The sequence below is a fragment of the Dasypus novemcinctus genome, chromosome 25, assembly GCF_030445035.2.
Source record: "Dasypus novemcinctus isolate mDasNov1 chromosome 25, mDasNov1.1.hap2, whole genome shotgun sequence".
In the NCBI taxonomy this organism is placed as follows: Eukaryota; Metazoa; Chordata; class Mammalia; order Cingulata; family Dasypodidae; genus Dasypus; species Dasypus novemcinctus.
This window is the reverse complement of record NC_080697.1, coordinates 10,389,283-10,403,094: the sequence shown is the minus strand read 5'-3', so window position 1 is coordinate 10,403,094 and position 13,812 is coordinate 10,389,283. Positions and strand designations below refer to the sequence as shown.

General features: G+C 38.8%; 1 protein-coding gene across 19 annotated transcripts in view; it reads left to right on the top strand.

The window, feature by feature from the left end:
- Positions 1-8,488, top strand: part of PUM2 (pumilio RNA binding family member 2) — an 86,502-nt gene extending 78,014 nt beyond the window's left edge. For all 19 annotated transcript variants that reach the window (XM_058287667.2, XM_058287668.2, XM_058287666.2 and 16 more), the window contains 5 exons: positions 2,467-2,604; positions 3,304-3,429; positions 3,578-3,699; positions 4,210-4,402; positions 5,469-8,488. In XM_058287667.2, the coding sequence (XP_058143650.1) occupies positions 2,467-2,604; positions 3,304-3,429; positions 3,578-3,699; positions 4,210-4,402; positions 5,469-5,600 (711 nt within the window). In that variant the 3' untranslated portion in view covers positions 5,601-8,488. The remainder of the gene's footprint in view (positions 1-2,466; positions 2,605-3,303; positions 3,430-3,577; positions 3,700-4,209; positions 4,403-5,468) is intronic.
- Positions 8,489-13,812: the final 5,324 nt, after the last annotated feature.

Here is a 13,812-nt window from a genome sequence, read left to right as displayed (position 1 = left end):
GTGTCCATTCGTTGTGTTTTCCTCTATGTCCGCTTGCATTATCAGGCAGTACTGGGAAAGTGCATCTCTTTTTTGTTGTGTCATCTTGCTGCATCAGCTCTCCATGTGTGGTGCCATTCCTGGGCAGGCGGCGCTTTTTTCACATGGGGTGGCTCTCCTTGCAGGGCACACTCCTTGCGTGTGGGGCAACCCTATGCAAGGGCGCCGCTGCGAGGCATGGCAATCCTTGCACGGGGCAGCACTCTGCATAGGCCAGTTTACCACATGAGTCAGGAGGCCCTGGGTATCAGACCCTGGACCCTCCATATGGTAGGCAGATGCTCTATCAGTTGAGCCATGTCTGCTTCCCTGGATGGAAAGTCTTAGTATTTTTAAGTTAATAAAGGATTGCTGTGATTCCGTCATGTGCTCATGAGAATTTTCTTGTAACCAAAATAATTTTTAAAATTATTTTAAATAGATGAGAATATTAAGGCAAAGTAGCAAACAAGGAGAAATGCTGATCCACTTGATTTTTTCAAAGACATGATTTTTTTAGGTTTATTTAATTATTTACTTCTCCTCCCTTCCCCCCCCCCATTGTCTGCTCTCTGTGTCCATTTGCTGTGTGTTCTTCTGTGTCCGCTTCCATTCTTGTCACGCGGCTCCGGGAAACTATTGCTTTTTTGTTTTTACTACTTCATCTTGCTGCATCAACTCTCCGTGTGTGCAGTACCACTTCTGGGCAGGTTACGCTTTTTTTTTTTATCTGCACGGGGCGGCTCTCTTTGCGGGGCGCACTCCTCGTGTGTGTGGCACCCCTATGCGGGGGACACCCCTGCATGTCACAGCACGCCTTGCACACGGCAGCACCGCGTGGGCCAGCTCACCACACAGGCCAGGAGGCCTTGGGTATTGAGCCCTGGACCCTCCCTATGGTAGGCAGACACTCTTATCAGTTGAACCATAACCACTTCCCCAAAGACTTGATTTTTAATTAGTGTGATTCTTGCTTCAGATAAAGCAAACTTAAAATGGACTCGATAACCCCTAATAGATACTATTGTAATGGAGAAGGAAATAGTTATTTCTTTCAAAATATAGGTAATTAATAAGGAGTTTTGAAAGAGGTCAGCTTTGACTCGACACACATAATTACTAAACTAATTCCAGAATTAAAAACAATAATAATTGATGTATTGGTGTGTGGGATATGTATGCGTGTGCTTCAGTCACATCATTGAAAATCTATAAGAAAATAGTATTCTTTCCATGGAAGAGCTCCTGCATTCTGGAATAGTTGAAGAAAGATCAACAAATTTGGTTATGTAAAAGCTTAGAACTTCTCTACCAGAACTCTAAAACTGGTATTGTTATCGTAAAGATATTTTAAACATCCTTTATATTTAAAAATATATAAGGCATTTTGAATACGTCTTGGTTAACCAGTTAGACTTTTTAAATGCCTTTGGAATGGGTAAATGTATGCCATTTCTTCACAGTACTGTTCCCTGTTGTTAATTTAATAAGGCAAATAGATTATTGTACTGACCTGTCTATATTTTTTCCAAAGAATTAATATTAAACCATTAGCTAAAAGACTAAAAAAGACAAGAGTCCGTAAAAGAGGGAGTATGCATTTAGTAAATAAACCTTATTATAATAAATTTAACTTAATTAATAAAGAAATATAAATTGAAAGTGAGGGGTTATTTTTTGCCTGTGAAATCAGCAAAATTTTGATCTCAGACTATTCTTGAAGGAGGTATCAAAAATTAAAGTTATATGATGCAAATTTATTGTAAGAGCACTAAAAAGAAAAAACAAAAATATTCAACAGTAACTCCCAATAATAACTGAGATATGTGAAAATCCCATAGCCTATAAAATCTCATTTCCATTCGTTTACTAGATTTATGCAGACATTAAAAATAGAACTTTGAAAATGCTTAAGTATGTGAAAGTTATAAAACTCAGAATTTGTTATATTATCAGCTGAAAAAAATGAATGGAAGTATACACAAAGAAGACAGTTCAAGCATGGCAAATTCAATACACTAGATTAAAATTAGATTTTCACAGTGTAGATTACCTTATTCTGTAAAATATTTTAGTAATTTTCAACCTCAGTGGCTTCTGCTAATTACACTTTAGGGGGAAAATTTTTTAAACTTTCATATGTTAAAAAATTTGCACACTAGGGGAGGGGATGTAGCTTAAGTACTTGTGCCTGCTTCCCATGTAGGAGGGTCCTGGGTTCAATATCTGATAACTCCTTTTTTTTTTCAAAAAAAAAATTGCAAGCTGCCTTTTTGGGGGAGGGTTAACAGTTCCAGGGAACCCATGACCTATGCGGGAAGCTGGCGCTCAGCCACTGTTCAGTTCATACACCCCTGTAAACTGCTTTAGTTCCTCTCTCAGTATTTTTAATTGTGGTGGGGTTTTTTTAGCGAATTAATTATTTAAATGGCATCTTATCTTTTACAGAGTGAAATGGTAAAGGAGCTAGATGGTCATGTACTCAAATGTGTGAAAGATCAGAATGGAAACCATGTTGTACAAAAATGTATTGAATGTGTTCAGCCACAGTCACTACAGTTCATCATTGATGCTTTCAAAGGACAAGTATGATTGGTTTTTGGCTTTTAATTAGTTAGGACATTATTTTAAAATTTGTGTGTTAGCATATTTCATAAATTGCAAGATAATTCCTTGTACTTTCATGTAAAAATAGGGGACAAAATAATAAATGCATTGATTTTTACTTCTGTCAGTAGGATAAGGCAATAGATTATTTTTTTGAAGCTGAAAAACTTAGATGTGTATGAGTTTAAGCATGTTACTTAAAGAAGTAAAGGTGACTACTATTAGAATTATACATCCGATGATTTATAATTTCCAAATTTCTTAGAAGAATTGGGGGAGAGAAGACGATATAAGACTGTATAATAAAAGACAAAAAAATAAAGAGCAATTAGTAACCAATATACAGTAATTAATAAGTCTTAATTATTATGCTACACTACCTCCCCTGAATCCATTCATTCCCATTATTACATGCCTTCATTCTTCTGGTTGGGCTCCCTTTGTTCAGAATACCTATAGCTCCTAAATTGAGCAACAGCCTCTTCTTCCCCCACCCCCACCCTCCATCTCCCTCCCAGTCTTTGCTAACATGGTGGTCATCATATTAAATGGGAATCCATCACTCCTGTTTTCAATTAAATCACAATGTGATTAAAAAAAATTTTTGTGTGTGTGCCTCATAGTGCTTTTCCAAAACAATAGGAAATGTGAATTTTAATTTTTCTAATTGTTTTTAAGGTATATGTGCTTTCAGCTCATCCTTACGGCTGCAGAGTCATTCAGCGCATCCTAGAGCATTGCACTGCAGAACAGACCTTGCCCATCTTAGAAGAACTCCATCAACACACAGAGCAGTTGGTACAGGTAGAAGTTTCCTAATAATCTGAAATGTCTGTAAATTTTTTAAAGTTCTGTCTTGTTTTGTTTTTTCCTTAATAAATTGGTTAGCATTTTTTAAAGAAAATCATTGTTTTTTTCTTAAGGAAAGTAATTTTTAAATATCTGTCTTTAGGATCAGTATGGCAATTATGTTATTCAGCATGTGCTAGAACATGGTCGACCTGAAGATAAGAGCAAAATTGTGTCTGAAATCAGAGGAAAAGTCTTAGCCCTGAGTCAACACAAGTTTGCCAGGTATTCCAATATTTTTGCATTCCAGAGGCCAGTTCTTTCAATCCTTGGCTGTTGGCTGATAGGCACAGAAATTCGTATAAAATATAACATTGAACTACAGTCTTTCTTACTGAAGGCAGATAGATCTCATGCAAAGCATTGCTTTTATTCCTTAAAAATCTACATAACAAATTGGTTCTACCCACATTTACTCCATTTTTTGAAATCTGTATTTAAAAAATATTTGTCCCTTGACCTATGAAGAAATTGTATTTTTGTGCATGTTCTTGAAGTCTCAGACCTTATTAATAGCTTAGTTTCCTTTAAAGAAAAAACAAAAAATGAGGCTTGAAATTAAACTTGTAGATATTAAAATGTGGGTTTTCCTGTGATCCTCTTTTCTGTTAAAAGTAATTGTAAAGACAAGAGAATCCTCTCTTGATTCTTTTGTTTTTTAATAAATGAGCTTTCATTCGGAAACCAAGGTAATTTTGCTGCATTAAAAATTTGTTCACGTACTTTAACTTTTAGCAATGTAGTTGAAAAATGTGTTACTCATGCCTCCCGTGCCGAGAGAGCTTTACTGATCGACGAGATTTGCTGCCAGAATGATGGTCCTCACAGTGCCTTATACACCATGATGAAGGACCAGTATGCCAACTACGTGGTTCAGAAGATGATTGACATGGCTGAGCCTGCTCAGAGAAAGATAATCATGCACAAGGTAATACCACTCATAGCACTTAAAGACATCACTCCAGTTTGTCTATTTCACTTTAGGCTAAGCATTTAACTTTCATAAGCTTTTTAATTTCTTCGTATGTATTATATAACTGGAGAAAAATCTAAAATCATGGGTAACTTCGGCAGATATTAGAATGGTTTTTCTTTTTATTAAATTTATTAGGTAATCTAGTCAGTAAAATTACCTTTATTTCTTAGCTGTTTACCTGCAACTTTAGCATTGTTCATCTCTTCCATCTTATTCAGCTATACTTTATTTGCCCTGGGTTGAACATTGATTTTAAAGTGTAAAGATTTTTCCACTAACCTAATACATTTTTTAAAGAGGGAATTTATGTTGATTTGATGTATTTTTCAGGTAGCGTTAACTCCTAATACTTTGCCTTTATATAGTTCTCTTTATACCTTTCACCAAGAAAGGCTGACTGTTGAGAAGAACACTGGAAGAAGTTATATTTCAATACTCATTCTTGATCTGTTTCTAAATGTATTCATTCAAGGAAACATGAAATAAAGGAAATGATCTCTTAAAATCCCTTCCAGCCCTAAAAGGGTTTTGGCCCTCTTGTTTTTAAAATACATTCCTCAATTCAGTGTAATAAATTAATATTTCTGCATGTAAGTAATATATACTTACAAAATGTGTGTATCATTGTAACCAATTTTCAGTCTTATTTTTTTAACAGCCACTTACTTAACCAGTATCATATTTATGAAATTGTACTCTGTCATTTTTTAACTACTATAAGTACTGTTTTGTAGTGACGTTTAGTAGCTCACTCGTGATAACTCTTGTACTGTTTGGGACCCCTTTACTATTAGCATATGAAATAGTGAAGAAGAAATGGTTTGTTTATTCATTGAACAATTTTAAAAGCAGAGACTTGACTGAATGATTTTTGCAGACAGTGCATTTCTTTGGGTTTGAAATTTAAAATTGCAGTTATCCTTCTTCTAGATCCCAGGTTTGGGGTTGCTTTATTAAGAAATCAAACTAAAATAACTGAAGTGGATTTTATTTCCTTAATTGATTAATTCTTTTTCAGATTCGACCTCACATTACTACTTTGCGCAAATACACATATGGGAAGCATATACTGGCCAAGTTGGAAAAATATTATTTGAAAAATAGCCCAGATCTAGGGCCTATTGGAGGACCACCAAATGGAATGCTGTAAAGGGAAAGAGAGAAAGAAGATGATTTAACCATGTGAAAAGAAAGCATCTTTTGTGAATTATCAAAACACAACTCAACTATGAATCTGCAAAATTTTTTTTAAAGCAAAACTATTTATTGACTTTATTCATCCATTTGTAAATTTTTTAAGGTTCTTGTGTATATTTGGGAGTGGGGAGTTGAGGTGAATTATAAATTATATCTAGCCCTGAGCAGAGACCTATCAGATTGGATTGCTGGTAAAGCACAGAATGCTTGTATATGATGTAACTGTATCCAAAAAAAAAAAAAATGCTGTTACATATTTTGTAAATTTTTACCTTGTAAAGTCACAAAAATAGTTTTTAAAGGGAAAAGTACAGTATTCTTTTAATAAACTGGCTTACAGTCTGGTAGGTCTATGACCCCATAGCACAACAGGTTTATAGAGATGTATATAGAATAATAGTCCTTTGTGGGTTTTTTTCCTTTGTGTGAAGCCTTTTATAACAGATTAATAATCAACTGCATAAATATTATTAATATTTTAAAAGAGAAAGTTAAGTTGTATTTTGGTAATTCACAACTATCATGCAAAGAAAAACTCAGCAAGGAAAACAAGAATTAAATCATTTGAGAAGATAACTTACACTATTTATAGTGGATGTGGTTTTAATACAAATACTGCCCTAAAATGTCTCTGGCAATGTACAAAAATGTATTGTATATACTTACATATGTAGTTGTAAGAGAAAAAACAAAATCATGGTGATACTTCCATCCAGTAAAGTGCACTAAATGAAAAGTTAATTCCCATATTAACTTTTCAGTTTGGTTTGCAATGAGAAAGAATGGAAATTTTTATTTTGTTTTGCTTATAGAATTACAAGGACAGATTGAGAAAGTGTTGAGCTTTATTTTGCTTTCTTCACAGTAGATGCAGAAAGTAGGAACCAGATAGTGGTGAAAAGGGGCCACTGAAAAGTGAATTTGATAGCTCAACATTTAAGCATGATTACATATTCATATAGCTTTTTTTGCTTCCTATAAATATATGCATTGTGTGTGTAGTAATAGGTGTAAGTTTACACTTCGAAAGCAAATCTTGTTTCGATGTTTTATTATAAAAGCCTTGCTAATTTAGTAGTGACACTTCCCTTGGTTGTACAGGTGTACATTTGTAAACCTTCATGCTGTAAATGGAATTTGTTTTATCTCTTTGGAAAACATTTGCATTTTAGTGTACATTTATGTCCCTGCCCTCTTTGACCTGGCATATAGTGTTGTATAATGTAAATTTATTTCTCCAAATCGAGAGTGATTTTTTTAAAAAAATTTTTTATCTTTATATGGTTTCAAAGGTATGAACCAACTTTCTTTTTATTATTGTGAGAAACATTTTGTTTTATAACATAGTTGTTGACTCTGTTAATACAGACAAGCTAGGATTTTGGATCGCTTTCAATTGAAGTCAGGGTATTGTGCATAATAGAAAGTATTGGACTGAGACATTTGGTTACCGTGGAGGCCAATGCTTTTTCCATCTTATTAAATGTGATGTGACTTTTTTCTTTGTACAGAAGAGTACTGTATTTTTGAATAGCCTACTCCCAAGTAAGAACAAATCTGTATGATAACATTTTTTCCTCTGGACATAAGACATTATAACAGTAACCTATGATGTACATTTACAAGCGGCCTTATGTACATTTCCCAACAATCTTTTTAAGGCAAAATTGTGACCATATGTGTATAATTAAAATCGTTTTTAATCCTTTGCCTATGAAAATATTTTGGAAAAAAAACTTGCTTTGTATATTCAGTTTCTGAAAGATAAAGATAAGTGCTTTGTATTTTGTTGAAGTCAGTATTTTGTATAAAACATTTATGTTGACCCACTTAAATTTAGTACAGAAAACTAATAATCTTGCTATCTTGGTCGATTGAACATGTAAGGTATTTTTTTATTAGATGTCTGCAGAAGAAAAACAAAATCTTCTGAGCACAAGTGGAATACAACGATTTTATCATTGAGCTGTTCATCTCATGAATCTGAAAATAATGACAAAAATTTGGGTGCCAGGTGTTTTTCATGTTTGGAGTTATACTCGTTTTCTAACCCAACATTCCTTGGTGAGGCCATTAAATACAACTACATTTACATTGTTTCATGTCCCGGTCACAAGTGGCAGTGGGGTTTGTGTGTTTTTGGTTGTTTTTTATTTTTGTTATTTTTCCTTTTGCCATACAAAACTGCTCTCTTCCACCCCTCTCTACTTTGTTTTGCCAGCCTTAGAGTGTCTTGCCCCTATGTCAAACTTTTGTTCCCAGTATCAGCCTATGGTGTCAGGATCAAAGCTGTCCTTGTTGGAGATTAGTGGTAACTTTTCCTTTATTTGCACAGCTGAATTCCAGGTTTTCCTTCATCCTTTACCCTCTGCTGGCCCAGGCATTTACCTCTGCATCTTTAGAAAATGATAAACCCTAGAGGATATTACACTGGGGACCTGAGCCTTTTCTCAGGGTCCTACTGTTTCTGTATATTCCCATGTTGACAAGCCAATCTTCTGAATACTTTTACAGGTGTGGGGGGTGCCAGTCATGGTAGAAGTCTGTGGTCTATTTCTGGTGCCCACCTTCCTGAATTCTACCTTTTAATAAGTTGACATGAAGTTTTGCTAAGATCTGAAGAAGAAATTTCAGAATAAAGAGAATAAAGGAATTTCATTTGGGCAGAACCACTTAGGCTTTGCTTTTGAGTGTCTCCTTTTGACGTGGATTGTTTCTGGACCAGTTTAAGTCCTAGCTCTTATTGGTTCCTATGAAATGATGTTATCGTCACTTCTTTGTATATTATGTATAAATTAGCAAGTGAAAAAAAAATGTGTGAATAACATTGTATGAAATAAACCTGGTCTTGTGTTTTTCTCTAGATAAAATAGCCCTCTACACTTTAGTTATAATTGAGATTGCCCAATCAAGTGTATTCTTACTTGAAAACAAACATATTTTGATAACAAGAAGCTGTTCTGGGGCCACTGATCCGTGTGATGGTATGGATCCATCTGCTGATGACTGTTCAGGTGCCCTGGCAAGTTCCATAGGTGATTACACACCTCACAGGATGAAGCTTCTTATCCTGTTTCTTTATCGATAAAATAGCTTCTTAAAGGTTATTCTGAGGATGAAGTTAAATCCCATATCTTCACCTATAAGTGCTTGTTTCCCTTCCATGTGAACTTCAGGAGACCATGCTGTCTGCAGGAGTGCAGCTTAGACGTCTGTTCTTCCCTCACTGTTCCCACACTGAGCGGTGAGCCTCGGTGCCGCTGCCTGTCCCGTGGGAGAGTACTTCCTCTCCCCGGCTTCAAGAACCGAGGCTGTGTGTGAAAGACGCCTAAAACCTAGTCCCCAACAAATGCTAGTAGCAGTCCATTTTTCTTTCTTCCGCTATGAGCAGGTAAAAATCAAATGGCTAAATAATTTGACAGACTCTAAAATGGAGATCTACATAAAACAGGTAAAGGACCTTTGCGCCCATGGTTAATCATTAATTTTAATGTTGTCTTGGTTAAGCTAAAAGCAACTCTTCTGGAATTCTAGATATACTCTGGTAACAAAATTAAAAGATCCTAAAAAGGAAGGCCATGTCACCACCTCCCACCCTAGCTCACCAATCTTAGAAAAGCAGTACTCTCCAGTTTACTCCTGATCTTGCTTTCTCAGGAAAGTAAAAGTGGGGAAGTAGGGCAGGGCCAAGAAACCTCTAAGGAAGCAGCGGTCAGTGTCTCCCTGTGCCACCTGGTTTAACGAGTCTGGTGGGGTTTTGGCTCTCCAGGCATTCAGAGCCTGTGAACACGGAGGGGAGGAGTGACATGCTGTCATGTGCAGGAGATAGCCTGGGCTGTGCTGCAGGAGAGCACTGTGCCAGGTGGGGCTGGGGGGAGTCTGGGTCCTTGGCTGAGCGAGAGGCTTGGGGATGGTGGTGATGGGCTAGCTTCACTCATCCTTCTAGGACATGGTGCATTACCTGTAAAACGGAGAATAGCCTCACTGCCCAAAGAACGTTGGATCCAAGGAGAACCTGATTTAAAGGACTCAGAAGAAGTGCGGGTAAATCCTACAGCTCAGTATTGGGTGGGATTTATAGGGAACTTGATCACTCGCATAATCCAGCAGACAAGTTCTCCAGTTTCTTTTATTTCTCCTATATTTTGACTTGTGTTCCAGTTATAGAACTATTATTTATATCCACAAGGAATTTAACGAAATGAAATAGTCTTGTATTTTTTTTTTTTTTTTTTTTTGGTAGTTCATGGAAAAAGAAATTAGATTCAGATTGGTTCAATCCAGTCATCAGAATGGAAGTTTCAGTTTTGGCTCGAGTTGGACTGCCCAGATTCCAAGCACTAGCCTCCCTGCCCGTAGCCAATTGGTTTCATCTCTTAAGCTTCAATTCCTCATTTGTAGGTAGGGATGATGATACCCGCCTCCTAAAATTGTGAGCGTGAACTGAGATGTTTCTGTTGGCTAAATCTGGCGGCCCTGCTCCTCTGACCACCAAATTCCTCATCCCTGTAGACTGGGCTCCCTGACTCCCCCGTGGAGCCTTCCAGAGCGGATGGCTCTTCACCGCAGGTCTTGACTGCCCTGGTGACTGATCGCTGGTGTGCTTGTTTCCTTGTCTGTCTAGCCAGACTGGGAGCCTTGGGGAGGCCAGCTTCACTCTCTCCCAGCCCAAAGCCTGGCATGAAGTCCTTGGAAAATGTTCGTGTAGTAGCGGGGCCAGTGCCGCCCCAGCCCGTGCGGTGGCTCCGCATGTCACGGTGCGTGCAGTGTGCCCACAGGTCTGTCTACCTCAGCACCTCATGGCCTAACGGCCAGCTTCTCTGAGTTACTTTCAGATAAAAGCAAATTAATTCTTGTAATTTTTTTCAAACAATCCAAAGCATAATCGGTGGAAACAACCTCCTCTGGCTGCCTCCACCCTCAATCTCACTCCTCTCTGGAGAGCTAACCCTCAACAGTTGGGTGTGTACCTGCCAGACTTTTTCCCTCAGATTTATTAGGCCATAACGAAAAGCCCAGTAAATTCCCCAAAGCTGAGATCATGCACACATGTTACTGAATATAATGAAAAAGAATGTGAAAATGTATCTACCCTCTTAGAAGTATGTAAAAGACCTAAATCCTAGGTTAAAAAGCAAACCTAATTTTTTAAGGAATATATAATTCCTAGTTTATATAATTTTTTGTGGAGCATGGAAAACAAAGCTCAGTCATTCTACAAAATATAACTTTGAAACAAAACAGTACACAAACTGTAACCCTAGACTATTCTCATCACTCCTAAATAAGAAGTAAACGAATTGAGTCCAGAAGAGGATGACTTGATCATCCCAGGATTTCAGGATGGTTCAACATCAATAATGTTCTTAATGTAATAATGAAGCAAGAAAAATTATATAATCAATACCAATAAAGTAAAGCAGTTGATATATTTTAATACTTAACATACAGTGCAGTGTTGAGAGGTTGCCTTAGCCGGAAGAGCTGTATCTACTAAAATCTTTAAGCAAACAGCAAACCTAACAATGGAAACAATTAGCAGCAGTTCCATGAAAGACAGAAACGAGACTGAAATGTCCCATAATCATCTCTACTAGTCAGCATTGTACAGGTGACCTGAGATGGGCACTAAGAAAGGACAAAGAGACATATATATTAGGAAGGAAGAGATGAGGTGATTGTTTCAAAAAAAACTCCAAGAGCATCAACTGAAAAATCATAGAACCAAGAAGAGTTGAAGAAATGGGCCAGTTATAAGATTAATATGCACAATTTAATAGTAATTACAGTTGACTAAAAATGGCCAAATTTTTAAAAAGTCATGTTAGTAACAAAAACTATAAATTAACCTTGGGGGAAAAATAGTTTCAAAAAGGAAAGTCGCAATGTGAAGCAAATTATTTTCCTCAAACGATGGTAAAGAAGACCTGATTCAATAGTGACAGCATGGTGTTCCTGGACAGGGAGCTACAATATTGGGAATCACTTTTTTCTCCCCCAAAAATTAACGTATAAATTCAGTTCATTCCAAGAGTTCAGACTGTGGTCCCAAGTATTGTCTCCCACCGGCTAATTGCAGGTCTAGGGTAGGAAATGTACAAGATGAGCCTGGAACACCTTGTCATGTTATGTTTTACTTACCTGTTTGCGATAAAGAATCTCAAAACTCAGGGGTCTAAAACAATAGCAATTCAGGATAGCAAACAGTTGAAATGGGAAAGTTTATTTTGCCGATGTAATCCAGCTAGTAAATGAAGAAGAAATAATAATCAGAACATCACCAGTCTGCATCCCCCAGTGAAATAATTCCATAGAGCCAATCCAAGCTGGAAACTCCAAAGAAGGTGAGGGTGACTTCCCCAGGAGAAGCTAGCTGGCTGAAGAAGAGGCAGAAATTCTTTCTGACTTCTGAAATTCATAGTTCTTGCTGTCAGATCTCTTTAAGATTGGATAGGGGGAGGCAGATGTGGCTCAAGTGTGTTAGGGCCTCCGCCTACCGTATGGGAGGACGCAGGTTCAATCCCTGGGGCCTCCTGGTGGAAAAAAAGAAAAAAGAAAGTGTGCCTGCACAATGAGCCAGTGCCCACGTGGCAAGCCAAGTGCCTGTGTGGTGAGCCGAGTGCCCACGCGGCAAGCCAAGTGCCTGCATGAGTGCCCGCGCGGTGAGCCAGTGCCCGTGCAAGTGAGTCACGCAGCAAGAGAGTGACGCAACAAAAGAAATGAAGGGGAGAGTAAAGGTGAAGCACAACAGACCAGGAACTGAGGTGGCGCAATTGACAGGGAACCTATTTCCACATCAGAGTTCCCCAGGATCGAATCCTGGTGAATCCTAGAGGAGAAAGACGAGAATAGAAGACAAGAAGAGAAATAGCTACAGAAAATCACACAATGAAAGAACACAGCAAAAACAGGGCGGGGGAGGGAGAGGAAAAGTTTTGGAAAAAAAGGTTGGATAAGGAGAATCCCCTCATTGAGGAGAGGCAATGTTTTGTTGGCTGTAGATGCAATCAGCCATAGATGCAATCAACTGACTGATGATATAAATCCACCCACAAAATCGCCTCACAGTATCAATCAGGTCAGGGCTTGCTTGACCAAACAACTGGACACCATCACCTGGCCAAGTTGACACATGAACTTAACCATCACACACAGGCTGACCTGGCTTCGATGAGGCTTCTTTTAAGGTCTTTTCACTACAATTCTTAACAACCTATTATCAGTTTATTACCTTAAAACGTGGGAAAGACGCAGCATTTGGAGACAATGTACAGGGCTGCTGTTGTGAGCTAATGCCCCAGATAAGACAGTGCTTGAGGGCCGGTGGCATCTCACAAGGGCCTCTGCCCTTGGCCTCCCCCAGGGTCCCTAGCACACCAGGAAGCTCAGCCTGCGTCCTGCACGCCGACCAACTCCATTCTCCCCTCCCCGCTGGGCCTCCGTGTTCTCTTCTACCTCCGTGGCTCCCATCGCCAATGCAGGGGCCTCTCAAACCTGCATCTCCAAGCCAGGCCGCTCTCCTGAAGTCCAAACTGTATAAAGAACTGCCTTCTAGAAATCTCTTCGGGCTGATGCAGGGGCCCCCTTCCTCTCTCCCTGCACCCCACCACCTCCTGGCTCTGCTCCCTTCCTGGGTTCAGTCCTGATGCAATGGCTCAGCTCCTCAACCAGCCTCCAGAGCCCAGAACTGGGGGTTCGGCCCAGCACCCCACCCCAATCACCATCACCTGGCCCATGGCTTTGGACTCACTCTCATCCTAACCCAGTCAGTACTACCCAAACGGAACCCTCCGCTTCCTCACAAAGGCAGCTTCCACGCGAGGGTGCTGTCTCCAAAAAGCACCCCAAAGCGGGAGGCTTTCTGTGTCCACCCACTTCCTCTTTTCACCTGGAGCCCCCCCCCCCATCACCCTCCACTCCACCTTCCAGCAGCCTCTAAGGCAGGCAGTTGTTCCCCCACTGCCTGAAAGGGACCCTGGAGCAAGTTACTTCAATCTCAGGGACACACTTCCATCGTTTGGAAAATAAGAAACACGTGGGAGTCGGGGATGGAGACCAAATTGGACCCTCGGTGCTCTAAGTGGTAGTGTTTGATTTTCATTGACCATGAGAATGTATTCCTGTACTGTGACATTTAAAAGGAATGACTAATGAAAAAGAAAATG